Source organism: Trichechus manatus, unplaced genomic scaffold (genome assembly GCF_000243295.1).
Source record: "Trichechus manatus latirostris isolate Lorelei unplaced genomic scaffold, TriManLat1.0 scaffold00081, whole genome shotgun sequence".
NCBI lineage: Eukaryota > Metazoa > Chordata > Mammalia > Sirenia > Trichechidae > Trichechus > Trichechus manatus.
The window spans coordinates 896,610-912,230 of record NW_004444017.1 but is presented as its reverse complement, the minus strand read 5'-3'; the positions used below and the strand labels follow the sequence as shown (position 1 = coordinate 912,230).

Below are 15,621 nucleotides of genomic sequence, written 5' to 3'. Positions count from 1 at the left end.
ATAATTCTTTTTTTTTTTTTGTATCTTAGATGAAGGTTTGAAGAACAAATAGTTTCTAATTAAACAGTTAGTACACATATTGCCCTATGAGAATGGTTAACAACCCCATGACATGTCAGCACTGTCCCTTCTCAACCTTGGGTTCCCTGTCATCAGCTTTCCTGTCCCCTCCTGCCTTCTAGTCCTTGTGCCTGGACTGCTGTGCCTCATTAGTACTGTTTTGTTTTATGAGGCTGTCCAATCCCCAGCTGAATGGTGAACTTTGGGAGGGGCTTCACCACTGAGGTGAAAGGGTGTCCAGGGGCCATACTCTTGTGGTTTCCCCAGTCTGTCAGGCCAGTAAGTCTGGTCTTTTTTTGTGAGTTAGAATTCTGTTCCACATCCTTTTCCAGCTCTGTCCGGGACCATCTGTTGTGATCCCGGGCAGAGCACTCAGTGGAGGTAGCCAGGCACCATCTAGCTGTACTGGACTCAGTCTGGTGGAGGCCTTGGTGGCTGTGGTCCATTAGTCCTCTGGACTAATCATTTCCTTGTATCTTGTTCTCTTCATTCTCCCTTGCTTGCAAAGGTGTGAGACCAGTGGAGTATCTTAGATGGCTGCTCACAGGCTTTTAAGACCCCAGACGCTACTTACCAAGGTAGAATGTGGAACATTGTCTTTATAAACTGTGTTATTGACAATTGAGCAGATGTTCCGGGAGACCATGGAGCCCACAGCCCTCCGCCCATCAATTCAGTCCCTCAGGGAGTTTGGAAGTGTCTATGGAGCTTCCATGACCTTTTCTTTTACAAGTTGTGCTGGCTTCCCAGTAATGTGTACTGTCTTATCCTTCACTAAGGTTACCACTTATCTATTTAGTTCCCCCCAACTCTTCCCATTCCTCATAGCCAACAAGGATTGTTTCTTTTTGTGTGAAAACTTTTACATGAATTATACAGTAGAGGTCTCATACAATATTTTTCCTTTTGTGAATGACTTATTTCACTCAGCATAATGTCCTCCAGTTTTGTTCCTCTTAATCTCCTGTGCTTAGTTCCTTTTGTTTGTAGATTTTTTTTTTCATCTCTTTTGTTTTTGTAGGTTTTGTTTTTATTGAGACTTTATGTTTTTCTTCTTTATTTTGATGAGTAGCTTTGTTAACTTTCTTTGTGGTTACCTTGAAATTTACCCTTATCTTCCTAGATTTGAACCAGTCTATTATTACTTGGTATTGCCTTGCCTTCTTCTCCATTAGAAGATTCTATGCCTACACCATTTATTCCCTCTTTTATTGTTCTGATGCTGTTGTCATTACAGATTAACCTCTCTGGTTCCCTTTTGTAATTCTTTTGGTTTTCCATAGTCCTTAAGAGTTCATTTCCTGTGTTGTTATCTGGCTAGTACAGTTTTGTGTCCTGTATTCAGCCTGTGGTCTGATATTGTTTTTTCTCAGATTGAAGGACTTCCTTTAAGAAGTCTCGTAAGTTTGGTTTGTTTTTTACATAGTCCCTTAATTTCTGTTTATCTGGAAATGACCTAATTTCGCCATCATATTTGAACCAGAGTTTTGCAGGATATATTTATTATTCTTTGCTGGCAGTTTTTTTCTTTCAGGGTTTTATATATGTCATCCCATTGCCTTCTGCTGAATAATCTGTGCTTAGTCTTATTGTTTCTCCTTTGTATATGACTTTTTATTTTTTCTGAGCTGCTCTCAGGATTCTTTGTTTGTCTTTGGTTTTGGTGAATGTGATTATGATATGTCTTGGTGATTTTCTTTTGGGGTCTATCCTCTATGGGGTTCATCGAGCTTCTTGGATGGTCAGCTTTTCATGTTTCATGATATTGGGGAAGTTTTCTGTCAGCAATTCCTGTCACTGTCTTCTGTTTTCTCCCCCTGTTCAGGAACTCTGATCACTTCCAGATTTTTGCTTTTGATTGTATCCCACATAATTCTCAGGGTCTCTTCATTTTTCTTCATTCTTTTTTCTGATTTTTCCTCAAACAGACTTGTATTCAAGTGTTCGTCTTCATTTCCGCTGATCCTGTCTTCCACTGTTTCAAATCTGCTCCTCAGCCCTTGTATGACAGTGTCCATTTCTGAAATCTTGTTTATTTTTTGGATTTTTCGTTATTTTTGTATGATTTCTAGTTGTGAATTTATTTTAGAATTTTTATCCTGTATTTTCTTGAATTCTTTCATTTTTTTGGTCTGTATTTTCCATGAATTTGTCTGCCTTTTCCATAAATTTGTCTATTTTTTCCTCATTTTTGTCTGCTTTTTGCTTCAACTCTTGGGTAATTCTGTGTATTAGAGATTTGAATTCCCAACAGGTAGTTCTAGTGCCTTTTCTTCTTCTGGAAAGTCATTTGCTGTTTTATTTTGGATGCCTACTGGAACCATCCTGTCCTGTTTTTGTCAATGTTTTGATATTGTCTGCTGTCTTCGGGGCATTCAGTAGTTATTTTTCTCGTTTATTGATTGTAGATTTGTTTGTTTCATCCTTTTTTCTTTTTTTGGCTATGTCTGAGCAGGTGGGCTATGTGTTCTTTATTGTTTGCTTGTCTGTGGGCACGATACTTTTCGCCTCCTTCTCCAATTGGCAGGGTCAGTCGCTCAGATATGGTACAGCAGGGCAGGTCTAGCTGAAGAGGAGTTGCTGGGATGGGTTGTTAGTGGCACTTCGTACAGCCACCAGGGTGGGTCCATAAGCAGTGCAGGGCAGGTTCCAGTAGGTCGTGCCTGTGCCGCTTGCTGATGTGATGTTAAGCGCACAGTGCCGGTAGGCATGATGGAGGGGGGGGATTGTGATGTGTGTAGCTAAGATGGGTATGGGAGAGAGGAGAGAGGAACAGGAGCCAAAAACATACAAACAAACAAAAAAGAGTGCTAAGGGAGCTTGCTGTTGGAGTGGAGAGATGAGAGTATGAAATGGAGAAAAATTAAAAGGGGAAGAAGAAGAAAAAGAAAAAAAAAAGAATGAATAAAAATTAGAAAGTAAAAGAGAACAACAAAGCTCCCAGGGATCCCACTGGTGCGGCTGCGAGGTCTGGGGAAGTTGCTCCCGGGTGTTGATGTACAGCCTGGCTAGGAGAGGTGTAGAGGTATTCAGTGCCAGGTATCCAGGGGACAGGAAGAGAAGGAAGGTATAGAGAGATGAGAAACTGAATAATGAAGAGAGATTAAAAGGGAAAAAGAAAAGAAACAAAACAAATTAAAAAAGGAACAAGAAAAACCTGCCAAAAAGCAGAAAAGAAAACAAACAAACATGAAGAAAGAAATGTCCTCAGGGATCCCTCTGTGCATCTGCACAAGCTGAGGGGGTAGGTCTCAAGCTACGCAGCACTGCCTGTCCAGAACGGGCTCCGAACTCGAGAAAAGAGAAAGAAAACAAAGGAACAACTGAAAAGAAAGAAACAAAAATAAGCCCCAGGATCCTACCAGTGTGGCAGCACGGACCAGGAAGCAGTTCCACACTTGATCGGAGCTCCACAGCCCCTCAGGAAGAAGCAAAGATGGCGTACGGAGTCAGGTATTCGAGCAAAATGGGGGTGGGGATGTGGTAAGAGGTAAGGGAGAAATCAAAAGAGGTGGAAAAAAGCAACACCAGCAGCCAACAGTGGCACTCAGGGAGTCAGTGTGGGCGGGTGGAATCCAAGCAGCCAGTGCTTCCCAGCCAAGAGACTGTGGCTGTGGGTAGCAGAGGAGGCCTAGTGGAGGTGAAGAAGGGTAGGGGATGTAAAAGTGTATATTGCTGTTTACCGGTTGTTCTGTCTCCTGCTGGAAGCTCCATGAAGCTGCTTTCTCGTACCTCCTATTTGCTGGTCTCTGATAAGATTCCAGGATGGTGGATCCGTGCTGCCTTTAGCTGATAGGGGACCTCTCCGTGTGTGTCTCCTCACTGTCTGTTCTCTGTCAGTTTCTTATTCCATTTGGTGCTCGGCTGAGTTCCTTATCTCTTCATTGATGTTTAGGATTTCAGGATTGCTATTTTCTCTGTTTGGCTTAGTTTTTCGGACCTTTGCTTTGGAGGGACAGCGTGGTGCTTCTGCGTATCGCTTCATGTTGCCGGAAGTCCTCTATCTTTTGGTTTTCTAATTGTTGTTTTTGTATGATTTCTAGTTGTGAATTGATTTTGGCATTTTGTTCCTGTATTACTGAATTCTTCCATTTTTTTGTCTGCATTTTCCATGAATTTGTCTGCCTTTTCCATAAATTTGTCTATTTTTTCCTCATTTTTGTCTGCTTTTTGCTTCAACTCTTGGAGAGCTCTGAATATTAGAGATTTGAATTCCCTATCAGGTAGTTCTAGTGCTTTTTCTTCTACTGGAAAGTCATTTGGTGTTCTATTTTGGATGCCTACTGGAACCATCCTGTCCTGGTTTTGTATATGTTTTGATATTGTCTGCTGTCTTTGGGGCATTCAGTGGTTATTTTCCTTTTTTATTGATTATAGATTTGTTTTGTCCTGCTTTTTTGTTTTATTTGGCTGTGTCTAAGCAGGCGGGCTGTGTGTTCTTTGTTGTTTGCTCGTCTTTGGGCATAATACTTTTTGCCTCCTCCAATTGGCGGGGTCAGTCTTTCAGATATGGTATAGCAGGGCAGGTGTAGCTGAAGAGGACTTGCTGGAATGGGTTGTTTTTGGCACTTACTACTGCTACCAGGGCAGGCCGGTAATCAGTGCAGGGCAGATTCTGGTAGTCTGTGCCTGGGATGCTTTGTGGTATGATGTTAAGCACACAGTGCAGGTCGGCAGGATGGGGGCGGGGAGATTCTGTGCGTGTAGCTAAGATGGATATGGGAGAGAGGAGAGAGGAACAGGAGCGAAAAACATACAAACAAAAAAGAGTGGTAGGGGTGCTTGCTGTTGGAGTGGAGAGATGAGAGACTATGAAATGGAGAAAAACAGAAAGGAGAAGAAAGAAGAAAGGAAGGAAACAAATGAATAAATAAAAATTAGAAAGAAGAAAAGCCAAGCTCCCAGGGATCCCTCCAGTGCGGCTGTGAGGTCTGGGGAAGTTGCTTCCAGGCCGTGAAGTACAGCCTGGCTAGAAGGGATAGAGATGTCACTCCGTGCCAGGTATTCAGGGGACAGGAAGAGAAGGAAAGTATAGAGAGATGAGAAACCGAGTAATGAAGAAAGGGAAAAACAGGGAAAAGAAAACAAACAAATAAAAAAAAGAACAAGAAAAACCCCCAAAGAAAAACAGAGGAAAAAAAAAAGCCCCCCAAAAAAGACAAGATAAAAGAAGTATCCTCGGGGATCCCTCTGCGCCTCTGCACAAACAGAGGGGGTAGGTCCCAACCTGCGCAGTACTATCTGGCTAGAACGGGCTCCCAATTTGAGAAAAGAAAAAACAAACAATTGAAAACAAACGAAAAGCCCCAAGAACCCACCAGTGTGGCAGCATGGACCTGGAAGTAATTTCACATTTGAGTGGTGTTTCCCAGCCTTTCAGGAAGAAGCAGAGATGGCTCATGGAGCCAGGTGTTTGAGAGAAAGGAGGGGGAGATGGTGAGAACTAAGGAAGAAGTGTAAAGACACAGAAAAAAGCAACACCAGCAGCCAACAAATGGCAGTTAGGGAGCTGGTCAGTGTGGGCTGGTGGAATCTAAGCAACACCGGGGTGAAAGTGGTGCTTCCCGGCCAAGAGACTGGCCGCAAGAAGCAGAGCAGTCCGAGTGGGGGTGAAGAAGGGTGGGGTGTGGAAAACATATATTGCTGGTTACTGGTTGTTCTGTCTCCAACTGGAAGGTCCGTGAAGCTGCTTTCTCGTACCCCCTGTTTGCTGCTCTCTGATAGGAGTCCAAGATGGCCGATCCGTGCTTCTTTGGCTGATAGGGGACCTCTGTGTGTATCTCTCCTCTCCTCGCTCTCTGTTCTCTGTCAGTTTTTTAATCCATTCGGTGCTTGGCTGAGTTTTTCTATCTGGCTAGTACAGTCCTGTGTCCTGTATTCAGCCTGTGGTCTGATACTGTTTTTTCTCAGATTGAAGGACTTCCTTTAAGAAGTTTCGTAAGTTTGGTTTGTTTTTTACATAGTCCCTTAATTTCTGTTTATCTGGAAATGACCTAATTTCACCATCATATTTGAGCCAGAGTTTTGCAGGGTATATTTATTATTCTTTGCTGGCAGTTTTTTTCTTTCAGGGTTTTATATATGTTATCCCATTGCCTTCTGCTGAATAATCTGTGCTTAGTCTTATTGTTTCTCCTCTGTATGTGACTTTTTATTTTTCCTGAGCTGCTGTGTGATGCTTAGGGTTTTAGGATTGGCGTTTTCTCTGTTTGGCTTAGTTTTTCGGATGTTTGCTGTGGAGGGACAGCGTGGTGCTTCTGCCTATCACGCCATATTGCCTGAAAGTCCCTCTCATGTAGTTTTGATCACGTTTTCTTAATAAACTTTGTTATGCTGATTGACCTAGATATCCCCTGAAAGCATGGTCCCCAGACCCCTACCCTGCTACTCTGTCCCTTAAAGTATTTGATTGTATTCAGGAAACTTCTTAGCTTTGGTTTAGTCCAGTGCTGACTTCTCCTGTAGTGTGTGCTGTCCTTCCCTTCACCTAAGATAATTCTTATCTACTATCTATTTAGTAAATGACCCTCATCCTCCCTACCCACCCTCCTAACCATCAAAGAATGTTTTCTTCTGTGTTTAAACTTATTTCACAATTTTTAAAAGATTAAAAAGTACATTAATTTAAATAGTGTTTATTTATTAAATCTCCAAACAATCAAGAGCTCAGTTGTATTGTTTATATTGTAAGTGTGGGGCAGGGAAACCTGAAGCTAAGTCTTGGATTATTTTTCTGTCAGCCATTAACACTGGACCTTCCCAGACACCAACAGCCTGACTCCGAAACTTGGCTCATTTGTTTCCAAACCACTGCACAACTAATAATGGATGAGCATCTTACTTTTTATGCCCAAATTATTTTTCTAAAAATTATTTATTTATTTATTTTTGTTGTTGAGAATGTACACAGCAAAAACATATACCAATTCAAGTTTATACATGTACATTTCAGTGGCACTGACTACATTCCTCAAATTGTGCAACATTCTACCTTCCTTTTCTGAGTTGTTCCTCCTGAGTTGTTCCTCCTTCCTTAATGTAAACTCACTCCCCCCTAAGGTTCTTATCTAATCTTTAGAATTACTGTTGTCGATTAGATCCCATTAAAAAAAAAACCCAAGCCCATTGCCCTCCAGTTGATTCTGACTCATAGCATTGCAACAGGATAGATTAGAACTGCCCCATAGAGTTTCCAAAGAGCACCTGTGGATTTGAACTGCTGAACTTTTGATTAGCCAGGGTAGCTCTTAACCACTATGCCACCAGTTTCCAGATCCCATATAGATAGTTCTTAAAAGAGCATAATGGTCAAGGCAGAGATTGTTTACTAGTTAAGCTAAACTATTGTTTGTTTTTAAGAAGAATTCAGTGGATATTTTTGATTAAGGTTTAAAGATTATCTTAGAGCAGTAGCCTCCATGGCTCCAGAAAGTCTGGATTCCATGAGAATTTGAAATTCTGTTTTGCATTTTCTTTGTTTTGATTATCTATAGAATCTTTGATCAAAACTTTCAGTAATGGTAGCGGGCCACCATCCAGTTCTTCTGGTCTGGTGGCATAGGAGGCAGTTGTTCATGGAGTATGCCCAAATTATTTATTTGATTATCAGAAGAACCCCATGAGGTTTTGTTACTCCTATTTTACAAATCTGAAATCTGAGACTCAGAAATGACTCAGTAATACTAAATGACTAGTCTAAAGTTATACAGCTAATGATTTGGACGATTACTTTTTATTATAGGTCCACCCTGTCCTCAGCCTTGTCCATGTACCATCCCCTATTTTTTTCTTCCTCCAACTGCCCCAGTTACTTCCCTAAAACATTTCCAGTCTTTTTACCTCGTGCTTGCTTCAAGATTTTTTTGGTTTAATTTGGTTTGTTTTAATTAGCTTATTTAAAAAAAATTATGCATTATTTTTTAGAGCAGTTTTAGGTTACAGAAAAATTGTACAGAAAGTATAGAGGGTTGATGAACCCCACATTGATACTAATTGTTATGTAACTGAAATCCACAGTTTACATTAAGATTCACTCTTTGTATCATACAGTTCTGTGGTTTTTTTGTTTTGTTTTTTAAATAGGCTGGAGTTTTTAGAGCAGTTTTTGGTTTATAGAATTGTGCAAAGAGTGCAGAGAGTTCCCATAGTCCTTCTTTCCCCCTGCTCACAGTTTTCCCTGTTATTAACGTCTTTCATTCCTGTGTGTGGTGTGATGATGGATCACTTTCATGTGGCCTTTCTCGCCATGGTGGGACTGTGTAGATAGGGTAATTGTGGCCCACCAAGGGGAGTGATCAGTTTTGTCATCCTGCTGGGCTTGAAATGAGCCATCCCAGAGGTGGGAAAGGGAGGATCCTACCATCACCAAGGAAGGACAGCCAAGAGTGGAGTGTGTCCTTTGGACCCAGGATCCCTGCACTGAGAAGCTCCTGGAACTAGAAGAGAGAGAGAGCGAGCTGTAACATTGAAGATGACGAGAAGCAGTAGCAGCGAAATGGTGGCAGTAGAGATCGGCAGGAGCTGGCACAGTGGGCTTCCAGGCCTACAGAGTGAGAAAGCTGAGGGTCTTTGGGCAGGAGGCTTGCTGGTGGAGTAGGGTCCCCCCGGGCACTTGGTGGAGCTGGGTTTGCCAACCCATGGAGCTAGAGCTGAACACCTTCAGGCAGAGGCTTAGGGGCCTAGTGGGGTGCCTCGGGGCACTTATTGGCAGAACTAAAAGAGCTTTGTAACACTTGGTCCGAGCTGCAGAGGCTGAAGTCCAGAGAGAGGCGTGCCTGCAAGCATAGCTGAAAAGAGGCTGTCCTGATGGAAGAACTTATCCTGAGTGTTTCCTAACCTGAATTGTAACCTGTTACTTCTCTAATAAACCCCATGACTGTGATTATTGTCTGTGAGTTCTGTATGACCATTGCAATGAATTACTGAGCCCAGCAGAGACGTAGAGAGTACGGTGAGAGGGACGGTTGGTGTCAGAGTTGGTAAAGATGGCAGAGGAGGCATGTCTGACCTCTGCCTCATAGGAATCAGCCTTGGGCTGTTGATCTTGCTTCCACTTTCCCCTTGTGAAGTTGGAGGTTAGACACCACCCCACACCACTTTTACACTGTGGTATGCAATGGTTACAATTGATGAAGTAACACTGATACCCTATTATTAATTAAAGTCCATAGTTCCCATTAGGATTCACTCTTTGGGTTGTACAGTCCTGTGGGTTTTGATAAATGCATGATCTCATATGTCTACCATTATAGTATCATACAGACTGTCCTAAAAATCCCTTGTGTTCCATCTACTCATTGTTCCTTCTCCCCCTAAACCCCTGGCAAATACTGATCTTTTTACTCTCTCTATAGTTTAGCTTTTTTGAAAATGCCATGTAGTTGGAATCCTACAGTATGTAGCTTTTTTCCACAGGCTTCTTTCATTTAGCAATACCGATAGTCCCCAACTTACAACAGGATTCTGTTCCGACAACTGTTGTAAGTTTGTTCTGACAAAAGTCAAAATACCTCTTTTTTTCTATAGTTTTCATTATTGCCTTTTATTATCAGTATCTTTATAAATCCGATCTTTGTCTTTGGGGATTGGCATGAGAATGATAACATCAGCAAATTACATGTTGCAACATTTTATGTAGTACATATTACTAACAATAAGATATACCAAGATAAGATGTACCAAAAAGAAAAACGACAGATATAACTGCAGTTGATTGTAACTCAAATACATCCGGGACTACCTGTAGTACATTTAAGATTTCTGCATGTCTGTTTGTAGCTCGATCTCATTTTTTTCTATTGCTGAGTAATATTCTATTGTATAGATGTACCACAGTTTATCTACTCACTATTGAAGGACATCTGGGTTGCTTCCAATTTTTGACAATTATGAATAAAACTATGTTCGTGTGCAGTTTTTTGTGTAGACATGTTTTCAACTCATTTGGGTAAATACCTAGATGTGTGATTGCTGGGCTTGTATGGTAAGCCTATGTTTAGCTCTGTAAGATACTCTCAAACTGTCTTCCACAGTGGCTGTACCATTTTGCATTCCCACTAGCAGTGAATGAGAGTTCCTGTTGCTCCACATCCTCATCAGCATTTGATGTTTGCAGTGTTTTGGATTGGTTTTTATTTTTAATTCTTAAAAGTCTAGCAGTTCTTTAGTATGGTGTGCCAGATGTTTTTCAGTACTACAAAACGTAACAACTTAAGAAGATCTAGCAACTAGGGAAAGGCAGGGGATTCCTAAGGTTTGTGCAGTTTTATAGGATTTCCTACTTGTAATTGACTCGAGTGATTAATGATCAATACATTTTAATTTTGGACAGTTTGAAATGCTTAGATCATCAATTACATACCACCAGTTGCCCCCCAGTTGATTCCAACTTATGGTGACCCATGTGTGTCAGTAGAACTGTGCATAATAGGGTTTTCTTTCTCTCTCTCTCTTATTGTGATGAAAATATACATAACAAAACATACTCCAGCTCGACAATTTCTACATGTACAATTCATTGATATTGATTACATTCTTCAAGTTGTGCAACCATTCTCGCTATACTTTTCCAGATGATTCCGCCACCATTAAAATAAACTCAATGCCCTTGTCTTAGGCTGGGTTCTCTAGAGAAGCAAAACCAGTAAAGTGTATAAATATAAATATATATATATAGAGAGAGAGAGATTTATATCAAGGAAACAGCTCACGCGATTGTAGAGGCTAGAACGTCCCAAGTCCATGGATCTGGGTAGAGGCCTCATCCAAGTCACGCAGCCGCAGAAGCTGGCAAGCCCAAGATCTGCAGGTCGGAGAGCAGGGCTCCTGCTCACAGGCTGCACAGATTGTCGAATCCAAAGTTCAGCAGATAAGCTGACAGCTCAAGTCCCAAGAACTGGAGATGAGGCGACAGGAGGCAGCCCCAGGATCCAGAGAGAGCAAAAAGCCAGAACATCTGCTTATATTCAGATGCGGGCCACACCCTCAAGGAGACTCCCTTTCAACTGGCTACTCACAGTATATTCAATCATGGGAGTGATTACATTAAAACACTGAGAATCATGGCCCAGCCAAGTTGACACACAATCTTAACCATCACAGCGCCCAAGCAAAAACTCTCCCCTTTCTCCTCCTTAGGGTTTTTAATGACTGGTTTTTCAGAAGCAGCTCACCAGACCTTTCTTCTGAGGTGCTTCTGGGTGGGCTCGAAGCTCAGCTTTTCGGTTTGTAGCCAAGCACGTTAGTCATTTGCACCACGCAGGGACTCCGCACATTCAGAGTAGAAAACTGAATGTTAGTTTAGAATAAATTGTATTTTTATGGGTGAGATTATAAAGTATGCTACAAGGTACATAAGATATCTTTATGAATATCATTGCCTTTCATTGTTTTATTAGTAATAATTTTGCTATTTTTTTCTCATCTCAAAATAACATAACTTGATAATCAAGGTTTTTTTCCCCTCTATTTTAGTGGAGAAACCAGATTTAACAAGGAGAAAATAATTCAAGGTTGGTATAATCCTCTTATTTTAGCTCTTAAATTTAATGATATTGTGATATGTGAGTTAATTAGATTTGGTGGGGCTGCGTGGACTGGAGGGGACTCTTGTGATGTGAGATTACAGAATTAAAGCATTATAATAATAGAAATATGATCAGAACTATTGGTAACCAAGAAGAATAAATTCCTAAAGTGAACTATATGCAAAAAACCGTTCTCCAAATTGTTTGTGAGTAGCTTCAAAGTGGCCAGTCAGCTGACTAAGGAGTTATATTGGGTCAGTTGTTGTTGGGTGCCATTGAGTCAGTTCTGACTGATAGTGACCCTATCGGACAGAGTAGAACTGCCCTTTAGGGTTTCCGTGGAGCACCTGGTGGATTCGAACTGCTAGCCTTTTGGTCAGCAGCCGTAGCTCTTAACCACTATGCCACCAGGGTTTCCATATTGGGTCTAGGTGTCTTAAAATTTAACTGCCTAGGTTTAAAATAATTTCGTATTTGGAAGCGTAAAGTTTACTGGCTGGTGGTAATGGTATTTTTCTGCTAAGATAGTTGTTTTAATTTTAGTAGTAACAAAGAAGAGGTTTAAAAAAGAGAACTATTCTCACATGTATTTGTTACTTTATTCTGGACAGTTTTTCCCTCCCTTGTTCTGTTAACTTGGGCTTGGATCTTGAGCTCCCTGTGACCCAGCTAGCTAGTCTGGCTTTTTTTAAGACTGTCTTGGGTGAACTTTCAGATAGACACACTATTTCTGTGCTGTGATTATAAAAGCATTTAGGACTTTGTTGTAGTTGTTGTTAGGAACTTCTGAGGTTTACAGAAAGTGATTTTCATACCCAGTGTGTGTAACTCCCTCTTTTGGATACCAGTCTGATAGTTAAATGAACCTTCATTTTCAGATGACACGTGCCCCACCCAAATTGTTCTTCGGACTTTAGTCTCTTACCACCTTGTCCTTTGTTGTGGAGTTGAATTCTACTCATAGGGACTCCACGTGACCATAAAACCTGCCCCATGGGGTTTTCTAGGCTGTAATCTTTTTGGAAGCAGATTGTGAGGTCTTTTCTCTCATGTTGCTACTGGGTGGGTTCGAACTGCCAACCTTTTGGTTAGCAGCAGAGCTCTAAGCCATTGTTCCACCAGGGCTCCTTTGTTGTCCTTTAGTACTGTTCATTTGTCTTAGAAGCTGAAAATGGAATGTGAATAATTTTTTTGTGTGTCTGCACTCATTTTTAGTTTGATTTTGTATTCTGTTTTTAACTTTGTAGGTTGGTACCTTAAGTTTTTTTTTAAAGCATTTTCAGGGGCTAAGCTTTTCTCTAAGTACTATTTTTTGTTGCATTCCAACTTTTTTTTTTAATTGTGTTAAAATACGTATCGTGAACAATTTGCTCTCTCAACCAGCCTTAAGTGTACAATTCAGTGACATAAATCACATTCACCATGCTGTTGCAGCTGTCACTACTAACCGACAGTTTGGATATGTAGTAATTTTCTAAGTATCCAGCACGAAGCATTTTAAATTTCTATTGTGACTTCTTCTTTGACCTGTGAGTTACTTAGAACTACTTTTTAAATTTCCAAATGATTGGACTTTTTGTTTTTATTCTTTTTCCTTTTGTGATTGACTTACAATTTATTTGCTTTGTGTTCCAACAATGTAGTTTGAGAATACTTTGAAATTTATTAGCATGGTCAGGTTTTATAAATGTTCCAATGGATGTTTGAGAAAAATCTGTATTCTCTAATTGATTTTGTTGTTCAAATCTACTATACTTTTAGTTTTTAAATTTAATAATTTATCAGCATAATCTAAATATCAGTTTATGAGTTAGTTGTGTTGGCTCTCCCACTGTGATTGCAGATTTATCTGTTAACACCTGAATTCTATCAATTTTTGCTTTATATGTTCTGCTTTTATATAGTTGGGTTATTTTATTAGATACATACATACTTAAAATTGTTACAACTTTCTAGTGAATTGAATCATTGATTATTTATAGTGATCATTTATAGTGATCATCACAATCCTTACTAAGGCTTTTTTATCATAAAGTCCTGCTTTTCTGATAGTCATATAGCTACTCCAGCTGATTTTGGGATGGCATTTGCCTAGTATGTATTTTTCCACCCCTTTGCTTTCAGCCTTCTGTGTACTCAGGTTTTAAGTGTTATAGTATGTAGCTGGTTCTTCTTTTGTAAAAGTCTAACGTGTCTTAACTGGGAAGACTAGTCTGTTTACTTTTATTCTGGTTACTGATGTATTTGGGCTTTTTTCGTCAGGATTCTTTTCCCCCCTCTTTCTAGTCTTTTTCTTCTTGCTTTTACTTCTTAAATGCTTACTTTTCTTATTTGAAATTTTTCTTTTTCACTCCCTCTCACTTTCCCTACTGGTTTTGAAATGATACACCATTTCTGTTATTTTCATGGTTACCTTTGAAATTTTCCTATTCATACCTACTAACATAGAGTAATATTCCCTTTCCAAAAAATGCAAAGAACTTAGGTTACCATTGTCTCGTATCTTTGTTCTATCTCTTTTAAAACTACATAAAGCAGACATCATTGTCATAGTTTGTCATTTAGATGTTTGTTTAGATTTATATTTACCTGTTTCTTTACTGATCATTTCTTTTGCATTCTTTAATGAAATCTATTCTTAGAAAGCTCCTCCAATGTCGACAGGTTGATGTTAAAGATAGTTCCACTCAGTATGCGATTCTAGACTGACAGTTCTCTCAACAGTTGGAAGATATTATTCTACTGATTTTTTTTAATCCTTCATTATTCCTGTTAAGAAATTTTCTGTCAGCTAATTGGTGTTCCATGCTAGGTAATCTGCCTTTTCTCTATAGCTGCTTTTAAAGTCTTCTCTTCGGTTTCGTGTTCAACATTTTCCCTTAATATGTCTAGTAAGGATTTCTCTCTTTTTTTCTCTATCCTCCTTGTTGTATATTGTGCTTCCTTCTATAGATTTATATCTTTCCTCATCTGTAGAAAATTTGCAGCCATTATCTCTCCCTTTTTAAAAATAATTTATTTTTGTTGTTGAGAATGTACACAGCAAAAACATACACTAATTCAAGTTTATACATGTATAATTCAGTGACATTGATTACATTCTTAGAGTTATGCAACCCTTCTCACCCTCCTTTTCCCAGTTGTTCCTCCTGCATTAACATAAACTCAATGCCCTTTAACTTTCTTATCCTTTCAAGTTGCTGTGGTCAATTTCATCCCATATAGGTAGATCTTAAAAGAGCATAATGTTCATCAACCTTTCTCTCTTCATACTCCCTCTTCTCCACTTTCTCTCTTCTCCTTCTGGAGTCCCAATTAGATACCCATTAGAAATTCTTATTCTCTCCTTCATATTTCTAATATGTCTTAAATGTGTTCCATCACCTTGTATCTATCTGTGCTTCGTTCTCAGCAATATATTCAGCTCTATTTTATCACCATGAAGCCTCCTTTGAATATAGCCAAATCTGTTTATCCATTCAGGGATTTTTTTTTCCTCAGCAATTATGTTTTTCATTATTAAAAGATCAGTTTGGTTCTGTTAAAGGTGTCTGGTTTTTTTGATGTTCTCCTGTTGCTTTATTTTTTTTTCCCGTACAAAAATTTATACATACATTGTTATGTGACCCTAATTGCTCTCCCCATACTGTAACAGCACACTTCTCCTTTCCACCCTGATTCCCCATTTCCATTCAACCAGCTCCTAACCCTGTCTGCCTTTCCATCTCACCTGCGGACAGAAGCTGCCTATTTAGTCTCTTGTATCTACATGGGCTAAGAGGCACATTCCTCACGACTGTCACTTTATGTCCCACTGTCCACTCCAATCCCTATCTGAAGAGTTGGCCTCATAAATTGTTCTAGTTCTGGGCTAATAGAGAATTCAGGGACCATGCCTTCCGGGCTACCTCCAGTCTCACTCGGACCATTAAGTCCGGTCTTCTTACTAGAATTTGAGTTCTGCACCCCACCTTTCTCCTGCTCCATCTGGGACTCTCTGTTGTGTTCCCTGTCAGGGTGGTCATTGGTGGTAGCC

At 40.0% G+C, this 15,621-nt stretch overlaps 1 protein-coding gene across 2 annotated transcripts in view; it reads left to right on the top strand.

Moving 5' to 3' along the window:
* The window catches only part of TIGAR (TP53 induced glycolysis regulatory phosphatase), a 64,377-nt gene that overhangs the window by 17,872 nt on the left and 30,884 nt on the right, over window positions 1–15,621 (top strand). For both annotated transcript variants that reach the window (XM_023735667.1, XM_023735666.1), the window contains exon 2: window positions 11,533–11,570. In XM_023735667.1, the coding sequence (XP_023591435.1) occupies window positions 11,533–11,570 (38 nt within the window). The remainder of the gene's footprint in view (window positions 1–11,532; window positions 11,571–15,621) is intronic.